This window comes from Malus domestica, chromosome 10, assembly GCF_042453785.1.
Source record: "Malus domestica chromosome 10, GDT2T_hap1".
In the NCBI taxonomy this organism is placed as follows: domain Eukaryota; kingdom Viridiplantae; phylum Streptophyta; class Magnoliopsida; order Rosales; family Rosaceae; genus Malus; species Malus domestica.
In genome coordinates this window covers 42,340,746-42,352,918 of record NC_091670.1, presented here as the reverse complement: position 1 = coordinate 42,352,918, position 12,173 = coordinate 42,340,746, and the positions used below count along the sequence as shown (strand labels likewise).

The 12,173-nt window shown below is 39.0% G+C and overlaps 4 protein-coding genes across 4 annotated transcripts; 1 reads left to right on the top strand and 3 right to left on the bottom strand.

Moving 5' to 3' along the window:
* Window positions 1–570: 570 nt before the first annotated feature.
* Window positions 571–2,100, top strand: LOC103446872 (probable F-box protein At4g22030). Its single transcript, XM_008386027.4, has one exon. It carries the CDS (start codon window positions 657–659, stop codon window positions 1,926–1,928), a length of 1,272 nt encoding a protein of 423 aa, XP_008384249.3. The 5' UTR covers window positions 571–656; the 3' UTR covers window positions 1,929–2,100.
* Window positions 2,101–2,641: 541 nt separating this feature from the next.
* On the bottom strand, window positions 2,642–5,815 carry LOC103446734 (aminomethyltransferase, mitochondrial). The gene is made up of 4 exons (XM_008385863.4): window positions 5,463–5,815; window positions 4,237–4,811; window positions 3,673–3,791; window positions 2,642–3,333 (listed from the first exon to the last, which is right to left on the bottom strand). The coding sequence occupies exons 2-4, from the start codon at window positions 4,795–4,797 to the stop codon at window positions 2,787–2,789; spliced, it is 1,227 nt and encodes a 408-aa protein (XP_008384085.3). The 5' UTR covers window positions 4,798–4,811; window positions 5,463–5,815; the 3' UTR covers window positions 2,642–2,786.
* A 1,389-nt stretch (window positions 5,816–7,204) lies between these two features.
* Window positions 7,205–7,573, bottom strand: LOC114827491 (putative glycine-rich cell wall structural protein 1). Its single transcript, XM_029109332.1, has one exon. It carries the CDS (start codon window positions 7,571–7,573, stop codon window positions 7,205–7,207), a length of 369 nt encoding a protein of 122 aa, XP_028965165.1.
* A 603-nt stretch (window positions 7,574–8,176) lies between these two features.
* LOC103446871 (uncharacterized) lies at window positions 8,177–10,272 on the bottom strand. The gene is made up of 6 exons (XM_029108979.2): window positions 9,799–10,272; window positions 9,604–9,680; window positions 9,402–9,438; window positions 8,739–8,946; window positions 8,556–8,655; window positions 8,177–8,470 (listed from the first exon to the last, which is right to left on the bottom strand). The coding sequence occupies exons 1-6, from the start codon at window positions 10,172–10,174 to the stop codon at window positions 8,291–8,293; spliced, it is 978 nt and encodes a 325-aa protein (XP_028964812.1). The 5' UTR covers window positions 10,175–10,272; the 3' UTR covers window positions 8,177–8,290.
* Window positions 10,273–12,173: the final 1,901 nt, after the last annotated feature.

Sequence of the window (12,173 nt, the reverse complement as noted above, 5' to 3'; positions counted from 1 at the left end):
GATATGTAAAATACCATAAAATAAAATAAAATAAAAAACATAATAACACAATGTCATGCTACTCTCTGCTGTTGTAATTGTATTACTTTCTTTCGTGAACTTTCATTTCATATCTCACATGGCACCAATTTATTGAACTTTGTTCATTGATTGTTATTTTTTGTCCTGCAATATAGACATGATATCAATAATACATTATATATTGACGACATACAAGTGTCTTGTACAATAATTTAACAATTGACACAACAATGTTAATCGTGTGATATTAGTATAAATTTTAAGTCGTGTAACGTATCGTGTTTGAAATTCTTACCTATGCTAATACGTACTTACATGTTTGCATGAAATGAGAGAGAGATAACGAGTGAAGGCAATGCAAAATAGTGGACCAAATTTTGACGAGGAAAATTAAAAAATAAGGGAATGGGTCACGCTGCAGCTAACAGGTCAGCCAATAAGCCAAGTCCAGTCAATAATTTCCAAATCTGACCCCTTCTTCGCTTTTCGGCTCTCTCCATATATATACCCACCACATCTCACCCTCTTCCTCCATTCCCAACTCTCTCCTCTCCTCCTCCTCCTCCGAACTGAAAACCCACCTCAGATCATCTGCTCTCAACACTTTAACAAAACACAGCACCCCAACCAATCAAATGGCTTCCCTCCAAACTTCATCTCTCCTCTTCTCTTCTCCCTCATGTTGTTCTTCCTCAAACAGAACCATAAATGCCGCCATTCATGTCCCCAAGCTCCCAAGAGTCCGCTTCACTGTCCCCAAACAAACGACGAAGCTCGTCCTCGAAGGCCTCCAGTTGAAGGAACAAGTTCTGAAACACGAAAACATCGATTTGTATAATAACAATCAGTCTGCAGCAACAGCAACTCCTACAGTTTCCACAGCTCAGCTCTACGCGCTCTTAGAGGCGGTGGCGGACAGAGTGGAGATGCACGCAAACATTGGCGAGCAGCGCAATAACTGGAACGCACTCTTACTTAGCTCTATCAACATGATCACTCTCTCCGCTTCCCTCATGGCCGGAGTTAATGCAGCTGCTGGAACGTCCGTTTTGGCATTGAACATTTCATCGGCTATTTTGTTTTCCGCAGCCACCGGAATGCTGCTTATCATGAACAAGATCCAGCCTTCGCAGCTCGCCGAGGAGCAGCGCAACGCTACGAGGTTGTTCAGGCAGCTCCAGAGTGAAATTGAGACGGTGTTTGCTCTTCGTGATCCTACTGAGAAAGATGTGAAGGAGACAATGGAGAAGGTTTTGGCTCTTGACAAAGCTTACCCTCTTCCGTTACTTGGTGCCATGCTCGAAAAATTCCCCAAAAAATTTGAGCCGGCTGTTTGGTGGCCTAGAAATGTTGTTCAATCCCAAAATCCAAGGAAACTGAAATCCCAGAAGGGAAAGAATATGAATGGATGGAGTGAAGAACTTGAAAGTGAAATGAGAGAAATTATTCAAGTTGTGAAGAGCAAGGACATTGAAGACTATGAGAGATTAGGGAGCTTGGTTCTAAAGATCAACAAGATTTTGGCAGTTTCGGGCCCTGTGCTTACTGGGATTGCGGCTGTTGGATCCGCTTTTGTAGGCCATGGATCAGCCACTGCCGCGGTTGCAGCAGTGGCTGCAGGCTCGTTGGCTAGCATAGTGAATGCTTTTCAGCATGGCGCGCAAGTAGGGATGGTATTTGAGATGTATAGAAACTGCGCCGGCTTCTTTAACAAGTTGGAAGATTCAATTGAAGCAACACTTGGAGAACAAGACTTGGAGAAGAGAGAAAATGGGGGGATTTTCGAAATGAAGGTTGCAATGCAGTTGGGAAGAAGCTTGGAGCAACTCAGAGAACTTGCATCGAAATCAGCTTTGTATCGTTCGAACGGAGAACCAATAGACGAATTCGGTTGCAAGCTTTTCTAAGTAGTTCATCAGATTTTGTACAAACAGAAAGAAAGGAAAAATTCTTTGATTCTTTTAGTTACTTTAGAATTTAGCAATTCATTTGATTCTTTGTACAATGGTGTAACATACAAAATCTAATGTAAACACTCAAATTTTCACACTACAATTTGTTTCTTAATTCGTCTAATTAGGCTTTATTTGGCGTCAAACAACCCAGCTTTGCGCTTAATTAGTGGTATTGACTTTTTAAACATAATTTTCATGCCCTAGTTGGGGGAGGACGTTCTGAGTTCTGATCATGCTTACCAGAAAACTGCCTAGATTAGACGGCTTAGATTGACCTGAAATGTTGACTTTGGGGCACTGCCTTACCTTTGATTGGTTGACTTTGATAAGCGACATTCTGGTCAATATAATCTCACAGTTCATTATGTTATCTTTTGGTCAAAGTAAAAAAATAGTATCTTTACGTTAATTTTTTATGTGCAACATTCAATAACTACAGTAAAAGTTCATCCAAGTCGGCAAGAAGAACCTGAATTCACATCTTCTCCGGACCTCGCAGTCCGGAGCCAACGGACCAAATAATTCGAACCATCCAAGAAAGAGAGTGAGATTCGAATTCTTGGTTTGTGTGAGGTGAGTTAGTAAGATGGCCTAATAGGAGCCTCTGGACTGCGAGATCCAGAGAGGATCTCGATTTGAAGAATCTACCATGTAAATATGTTACCTTGAAGATAAAAATGTATTCCATTTCACTCCAGATTCATAAGCAAGTGGAAAATGGAAATTGGCATTGACAGAAACAGTCAAGTTTTATCAAGAAATCAAAAGGGAAACCGAATAGAAACCCGTTGATGATGTACCACGCTTGAATTATGTTGGCTTGTAGTATTTTGTAGGTACGAAAGGCATTTTCGTGACAGCTCCATCATAAGCCTTTCCTCGGACAATGATCTTAACTTTGGTTCCGGCCTTGTGTGATTCAGACTTCACGTAACCCATCGCTATGTTTTTCTTCAGGCAGGGGCTAAATCCTCCACTTGTGACTTCCCCAATGGTTTCACCTTTCTCGTTCTGAATCTCGCTGTGGCTTCTAGCAGGTGGACCTGATGAGATGAAACCAGCACGCCGGATTTTAGGACCTTCCTCGAGTTGCTTGAGTATTACCTCAGCGCCAAGAAAGCCGCCCTCTGCCCTTCTTCTCTTCCCTATGGCCCATGTGAGTCCAGCCTCCACAGGTGTTGTGTGTTGCTCCATGTCATTGCCATATAAACACAACCCAGCTTCCAGTCGGAGACTGTCACGAGCACCCAGACCTGTCAGCCTCACCTTCCCCTCGGATTTCTCCAAGATTGCCTTCGCAAGATCCACTGCATTCTCATCAGGAACCGAGATTTCAAATCCATCTTCACCGGTGTACCTAAAATTCTCAGTGAAAAGTGCAATCCAATGTCAATCACGCTCACTCCAATAAGGCAGTTGAAATGGCAAATTCTTGTATCACCAAAGAAGAGCACATAACAGAATAAAATTGCTTCACTCATCATCTTCAATCATTTTCTTAACAATTACATGAATGCATACGAGGCAAAGAGAAATGACTAACTAGAGTCTGAGCACCCACAAAAAACCATAAAATGATATAAACCAAGGGTCATCAGCTGAATTCGCAGACGGCAACGTTGCAATAATCCCCACACTGTGCAAAGTAAATTGCTTGCTTTGGAAAAAACCACAAAAGAGATGGGAGGAAACATACCCAGTCCTTGTAAGAAAGCAGTGTGCACCATTGATATCCAAAATTCGGAACTCTCCAAAATATAACTTGCTCAAATCCTCTTTTGTCAAGTGTTGAAGGGTTGGGGCAGCAAGAGGACCCTGCTCGAAAAAAGAGAAAAAAAACTCCTAGTGTTACTCTCAAGTAATATTTTGATCAGCTATTGAATCAAAATCAAACTGTGTCCAATTGTGAGCCTACTTCATTATCGTAACTGCAGCAGTTTTAACTGATCGAATTATTGGTCAAATCAACACAAATAAGTTTCAATTGAACTAAACAACCTATCTTCTAATTGCAGCTTGAATTTCTTTGAAACTGAATTTTTTTTTATGTAGGAGAAAAGGAGCAGTAAATGAATCAGACAATTACAAATTCAAATGCAGTTGAATCAGACAAATTTGCAGTATGCAACACCGCAATCACACACGCCAGTTCTATCAAATGGGCAAGTGAATATCTTGAAAACACGAGTATATGGCAGATTCAGTACAATAACAATATGAATCAACAAAGATGAGTGAATATTTGAATCAAAGGATTGACCTGGAGAGCTAGAAGAGATCTCTCATCATGGATGTGCCACGAGACATCTCCCCCTTTAGCCTTGAATGCCTTCATATGCTCTTCAATGTGAGCAAGATCTTTATCCCTACATCCAGCATTCACCACCAGGTATATGTGGTCGTCAGTAACCTTGGTAATCACAGAGTCATCAATTGCCCCTCCCTTCTCATTTGTAAAGACAGTGAGTGTCCCCGTTCCAGGGGCAAGCGAAGCAACATCAGCAATGACGAGCTTTTCAAGGAAAGATATGGAATCCTTCCCCTTAAGGCTCAGCCCACACATATGGGAGACATCAAACAGACTACCATTCTGCCTGCAGTTTATGGTGGAATCGATGATTGAGTCCTTGTACTGAATAGGCATTCCCCATCCAGCGAAAGGCACCATCTTACCGCCATTTGCAACATGGAAGTCATAGAGGACTGTCTTTTTTAGCTCAGCTTCTGAGGCAAAGTATCGACGAGCTACAGCCTTCTTATCACCCTGAGCAATACGCCGGGTGATTGACTGGCCAAGCTGCCACAAACTTGCTCCTCTCATCTTAGCAGAAATATCTGAGACACATAATCAATCTCAGTGACTTTAGCTTCGTGTTACAAACTCGAGATAGGTCTGCTTTACTAGAAATGATATGCCTCCATAACTTGTCCTGCAAACCGAACATATTCTAAACGGGCACCAAAAGTTCAAGCCAACCCCCATAACTCAAAAACAACAATAATCACCACTCGGTTAGCCTTTGTTGTCATTAGTTGCTGTGACGAAGAAAGTAACCGGAGATAAATCGATCGAAAATGTTGCATTGCATTGCATTTCATACAAGTTTTGTTAGTGTGGTTGCATCGAGACATTACCCTTACGTACCAAATTTTTAAACCTCGAAGTCGAAAGTCATCCAAATGGTATAAAAACACAGAGGAATTGATCAAGCAGGTCTCTTTACAAAACAATTTTTAAACTTTGCATTTGAGAATCCACCAAGGCAACATAACAAGTTTTAAACCACTGAAAAAAATGCTAGAAATCAATCAGATTCTATTACAAGAACAATAAGACAATTGAATCTCACACAGATCTCCTAATCTCACATTATCTAATCTGCAGAGAGAGAGAGAGAGAGGCATCCAATAAAACATTCCCAGAAAAACATACCCAATGAGATGCAATTACAGAACATGAAGAGAGAGAGAGAACAAGAAACTCACATGCTCAGATGGGTTATCTTCTGTGTTATCTGTAGTTCTTCAGAAACAAGCAAATCTGAGACTGAGAGCCCAAAAGAGCATACCAAACTCAGAAAATGGTGGCCTTTTTATATTTCTGAGTGCAAGTACGAGATAGTCACAGACAGAGAAATTAAAATATAAAGGAAAAAAGAAAAAATGAAAAGGGTTGGTGGGAGGGTATGTATGTAGTGGGTGGAGGAGGGTTTTCCCTTCCTAATCGAAATCGAGACAGCACGCCATCGTTAGTGAGTGGTGATAGCACAACTTGACAAAATAAACCCCAATCCCCTTGTATTCTATGATCATATCGCTTTCTTCACTCACTCTGTGGGTCGGATTCGGTTTTGCCCGTTTTGTATTCCTGTTGTGTTCATGTAAACTTAGGATCCATGACCAGTGTTCTAAAAAACGCCCTAGGCGGCTGCCTAGGCACTGAGCGCCTAGCAACCGAGGCGTTTTTGGGCAAATCGCCAGGAAAAATCGGGTTGGGCCTAGGCGGGCTAGGCAGGCTGGGCAGCTAGGCGGGCTAGGCGGGCTAGGCTATCCTAGGCGGCCCTAGGCAGTCCTAGGCGGTCCTAGGAGGTTTTTTTTTTTTAATTTTTTATTAATTGCGTGCTTTTTTCTTTTTTGGTTTCATGATGATATACTTATGGAAATTGTGCATCTAATTTGCAAATGATGGATTTACTACAAGTTCATTCAATACTTATGGAAACTTAATTTAGGGCCGCCTAGGACAGCCTAGGACCGCCTAATTTGTATTTTAGCAGTCCTAGGCGGTCCTAGGGCTAGGCTGTCCTAGGCGGTCCTAGGGCTAGGTTGTCCTAGGCGGCCCTAGTGTACCTAATTTGTATTTTATCATTATTTTATTATCCATACAAATATAGTTTTTTTTTAGGTGTCAATATGCACTTATTTACAAGATATACAAGAAATTTACCTAAATCCGCCTAGGCGGCCTAGGCGCCTGACTAGCGCCTAGCGTTTTTTAGAACCTTGTCCATGACACGCAATGTTGATTTTGGACTAATGCTTTGTTTTAGGAAACTTAATTACAATAAGAATGTAAAAGGTAATAGAAGTGGTCAACTTGTGACTCCTTACGTTTTAGATGATTTTCTAAATGAGAGATTTTACTTTTCTTCAAATGCACCGTGTTTTCAAATCGTATCAATTTATGTTTTCTTTATTTAACCATATGAATCAGCATTTAATTGATGATGTGGTAATTGGGTTACTTGTTTCTAAGAGGCGTAGGTTTCAATGGAGATAGAAATTGATGAATAGTTGTCGTTTTGGGGTGGAGATGAGAAGCCAAAACTCCACAAGTCATTTAGTTTTATGCTATAAGTGTAGCTTCTATGTCAACTCATAAAGAAATTACATGCAATGCTAGTCAGTCATCAATTTTACGACGAATTAGACAATTGTACAACATGTAGATATGAGTTAATATAATTTTGAAAGCTCATGGTGTGATGTGAAAAAAAATTGCAACCTCATTAAACATTGTGATTCTCTAATACAAAGTCTCACATACAATAGCAAGGACTTATATTAAAGAGTGTAAACAAGTGTATGTTTTGTGCAACTCCAAGATCAATCTCATTTAATATTGCCATAACAAAACAAAAATTAAGAACAAAACAGGGAAAATTCAAATTGGGTAACTTAATTAATTATTCCATATCTAGTACACCAACCATGTATACATAGTATACTCAAGGCGATCCACCATCAGCTCCTTGCCCTTCAACCACCCCCGTTCCAGCTCCAGCTCCAGCCCCAGCTCCAGCTCCGGATTCAGCCCCCGATGCAGCTCCGGTACCTACACCAACGCCGTCACCATAGCCTACTCCTACTCCACTTCCGAACCCACCACCAAAACCAAATCCTTTACCATATGGATATCCATAACCAGGAAACTTGTGATGGAAAAATGCATACGTCTTTTCATCATCTAATTTAAATGCACCGCCGACGCCACCCTTGTTGTTCATTGCAACGTCCCTCCCAGCCTCCGTGGTGCTACTAAGTGTAGCTAGAGCACCCAAAAGCACCAACATGATCAAAACCTTAGTAGCAGCCATGATCTCAAGCTATTAGTTCTTAGGTGAGGAGTAATAAGTAAGCTAAAGATTTGTGTGTATTCGATTTGGGACATTCCACTTCAGGTTGGGCGACTGAATTTATAGGTTGAAGAACAAGACTAGAGAAGATGAAGGTTGAAATTAGGGAGATCCACTTCATGTACGTGAGTAACCTATATTTTTGGTTTATCAACAACACAACAACCCCACGTATTGTTTGTGTGTTTGCATGAGAATTGGATGTTTTCTTTCCATTTCTAACGTCTATTATCCCTAATGTAGTTGAGAGAGGTTATTGAATTTGTATCACGCGTGGTTTGAAAGTCAAATGTAAAATCACACCGTTGACATTGCATGTTTTGTGATGTTAATTTGTAATGAAAATTTTCAAGTCATGTTGTTTGCACAGAACTATTTGTGGATCACTACACTACAAAAAAAATTGACACAATAACTACTGATATTAGTTGTACAAAATAAGGTGCATAAAAGCATATAAGTGACTAATTAGGTTATTAGCCACTCATGCCTTTCACTCACTCCATTTCGTACAGTTAAATGTTAGTGCTAGTGTCAATTTAAGGTATCCGGTCATTAATCTAATTGCACATGAAGCATATATTGGAGGAGAATACTGAAAAAGAGGTACTAATTAACTCTAGAGTCACTTTTTTTTCAAGTTTCTACATTGTCTGCATAAAAATGTGCATGATGATTTTAAGTACCAAGAGTGAGCTCAAGAGAGACATCATTCGCATCTGAATTCCCAGCTGCTTTGCTGAACCTCAACAGCTCACGAGAGGCTTTCGATGATGACGCGTTGACTGATAGAGACATTCTTGCATCATATTCGCTTTTGGTACTGCCTAAATCTTCCAATTCTTTATGATTGCTCTCCTGAAAATTCAGACATATATATGGAATGGAATATTAAAGGACTGTTCAGAGCCAGAATGTCATAGGAGGGGGAGAGAGAGAGTACTTGTCCAATATTATCAGTGCATCTTTTGAGCAGATCATTGTCTACGATGAAAGAACTTGGTGCTTGATAGGGTAGTACTAATGGCTTCGTTTCATCCTTCCTGTAAAAATCATGAATATAAATCTCGCATAACTAATAATGTTAATTAGGGAGATAAAACATAATTAATTAATTTACAATTACCATTTCGCCAGAGGACTGGTGTTCCTGTCAAGGCCTTCAATGTAACAAGTTTCATTGCTTTGGCAGGGTCGATGGTTGTACATTTTCTTCATCAAGTCTTTCTTTTGGTGGTAAACAGGTTGAGCAATATCGATTGGCTTTAAGAAGTTTGAGTTGTTTGAGTACTCAGAGACCTGCAACATACCATTCTTCTTTGCTGCCAAAGCAGCTGCTGCAACAAAATGTCAATTCAATTATTGGCTAGAGCTTGAGAATTATAGTATTTTTTATGATTACACATTTTTTTTAAATGAAAAATAGAGAAGGAGAAAAAGACAAGAAACTTATGCTGTAATTAAATCAATTAGGTTTTCTTGAATTTTGAATATTCTTGAAGGTACCAAATTATCATAGAAAAATCTTACACATATTATTCCTAGGAATTACAAATCAAGAGAAATTGTGAGTAAATCGGCTATATATATTTATATATTCACATCTCATACAAAAATACTTTATGTTGCTGTATATAATACATGATGAAGGGAATATATAATACATAATATATATGTATAGATATATATATGTATATATATTGTGCAATAAAATTAAATGACCAAAATAATTATGAAAATTAGTCAAGAGTGAAAAGGAGGGAGGGCATGCATGTATGTACATGTGTACCTTGTATGCCTTGCTCATGCTTCATACTCCTGTACATCTGTCCATAGTCAAAAACCTCAACGTTAGAAAGAATGAAAAAAGAAATTTCAAAGTAATTAAGCTATTCCCTCTCCACAATAAATAAGTAGAAAATACCAAATTAACAAGAGAGATTATTTTTACGCTTAACAAGATGTAGCTATCTAGCTAGATCGCCAATTACCTGAAGATGGCTTTTAACGTGTGATATGTTAAGGCCTTTCACATTCATGATCTGTAAAACCATCTTTGGAGTGGCTCCTGTAATTAATTAAACACCAAAATAACATTTTAATAAAACTTTACTCTATATATAGGCTATGTGTGTGTGTGTATATATATATATATCCGTGTGTGTAGGGAAAGAAGCTAAAATTACTTTGTTCTCCGCCAAGCCTTTCAACTGCATGCACAAAACAGCGGTGAAGATCAGGCGTCCAACGAAGCCGAGGCATTCTGGACCGAACATAAGGTCTCACCGGAGTCGATGACGACGGGGATGATTTCAACAGGCTGCCGATCATCTGACGATGACCGGCGGCGGCCGGAAAATGATGGTGGTAGCCGTGGACTACTAGATGCTTCCCTTGAGCTGTGCTTCTATTAGGAGTAACACCATCACCGTCGTCAAATGATGACGTGTGGGGTTTCTGATCACCATTGTCAACAGAAGAACAGGGAGACCTCTTAAGAAATGAGGAGCTCTGGTGATGGTGATCATCTCCTTCAATCCTCTCCATTGCCTGATCTTTCATGTTGTAGAAAGAGAGAGCTAGCTATATATGAGATGGGGTCTCAGGGAATATATATGAATACAAACATGACCAGTTGGACTCTGTTACTGAAATGTGTCTTCTAGTGGCAGCTTTCTCTGGCTCAAAGGGACACAAAATTTTTAGTCCTTGGAGTCTCAATTGGAAAAAAGGAAAAAAAAATACGCCCACAGAGAATTTCAGACTTTGCAGTCCTGCGCAGGTTGTGGTTTTATGTTTCAAAGCCTTCATGATTGGGTGAAAATGAAAGGTGAAATGTGAAAAACCCATATATAATATAATTCAATCTTAAAGTTCTTGGTGATATAATATTTCTTGATTGAGTAACTACCTAGATAACACATTCTCTGGGTCTTTTTACACATTATAACTTGGTAAAAATACAAGGAAAACCATTATTTATAGGTTTCTGGAGCTGCCCAGCAATATATATTTAAAACAGAAGAAATTTTTCAGTGTGCCAGGAACACGGCTCGATATACAAAGTGTAATAATACAAGTGGTTAAATACTTCAAAAAAAAAAAAACTTCCAAAACACTTGTTGTATCATACTGTATTATCCTAAAACAGAAATGATTAAAAAGTAGAGTCAAGTCAATATATAATATAAATTTGTGAATAGAATACAATATGGTATGGGAATCAACAAAGCAAACGTATGTTATAACAAGAAAAATAAATCGGGGTTGACAAGAAAACAAAGGAATGGCAGACATCCGTTATAACTTACATGTATGAGTCTAATGGGTGACATAAGCAATTGCATCTTCAAAGGGAAACATATACCAAACCACCCAATAAGTTTTCAAACCTCTACTCCGTCCTCAATCCTCACCAGTCAAGTGATAGAAAATTTTGATAAGGTCGTTTAATTTGGGGTAACTTTTATATCGGGCAAGATTAATGTGAAATTGGATAATGCGAGAAAACATTTTACTGAGACTGACTGATTAGAATAACTCATATAACGAATAAGATTAACGTGAAGCTAAATAAAAATTAATAAATAACTCTCACGGTAATAAAATATGTCATACTAATAACGTGGTCAAAATTCCTACCAAGTATACTCTGAGTCAAGCCCCCTCTCCCTAATTCCAGCCGACAAAGACTTTCACTCCTTCACAAAGTCACACTGATATTTGTTCAACTAATTAATTAATGGATGACTCAAAGTCTCTCAATTCTAAAACGCAAGCAAAAGGAAGGAACCTAAACCTCATTCACACACACACAAATGCCAAAGCACGCCATAGAAATAGATGAACACAAAATAAAGAATAAGCTTGAGAGGAGGAAGAGAGAGAGAGAGAGAGAGGGAGAAATAATATTAAAAGTTGAAACGTAGACATGCTTCGCATGTCGGGCATTGCTAGCAGGGGGACACGTTGGGGATGAAAACGTCATTTAATGGGGGTTATGTATGCACATCTGCGTTGCATGCAGAGTGCAGTTAGGGTTAGGGTTGTGAAATTTGGATGGAATTAATTAAAAGATTTCTTTAATTTATTTATTTGAATTTATTTGTTTGGAACACAGACAAAATGGCTGAAACAAAATTCATGACTTGGCTGGAACGTGGCCTCCATGGCCGTACTCGTTCAGTAACAGCATCCAAAAGAAAGAGAAGGCGGTTTCAAATTTGGAAGAATACTCTCTCTCTCTCTCTTTCTCTCTCTCTCATCATAGTGTTTCTGTGGCAGTGTCATGCATTGGCAGAGCCGCAGAAGCATGGACGTTAAGTGTTGTGTGACATTCTAAGCAATTAAAGCCATTTTTTCTTCTTCTTTTTCTTTTTTTTTATTCTTTAAAAATAATAAATAAAGAAATTTTCTTTTGTAAATGTATAAATACAGAACCCTTTTGTAAATGTACAAACATATAGAGGCTGTGTTTCGACAAAAAAAAAAAAAACATATAGAAGCTGTGTGTCGATGCTACTGCATTGCTGCATTTAGGGTTTAGGGTTTACCGTCCATG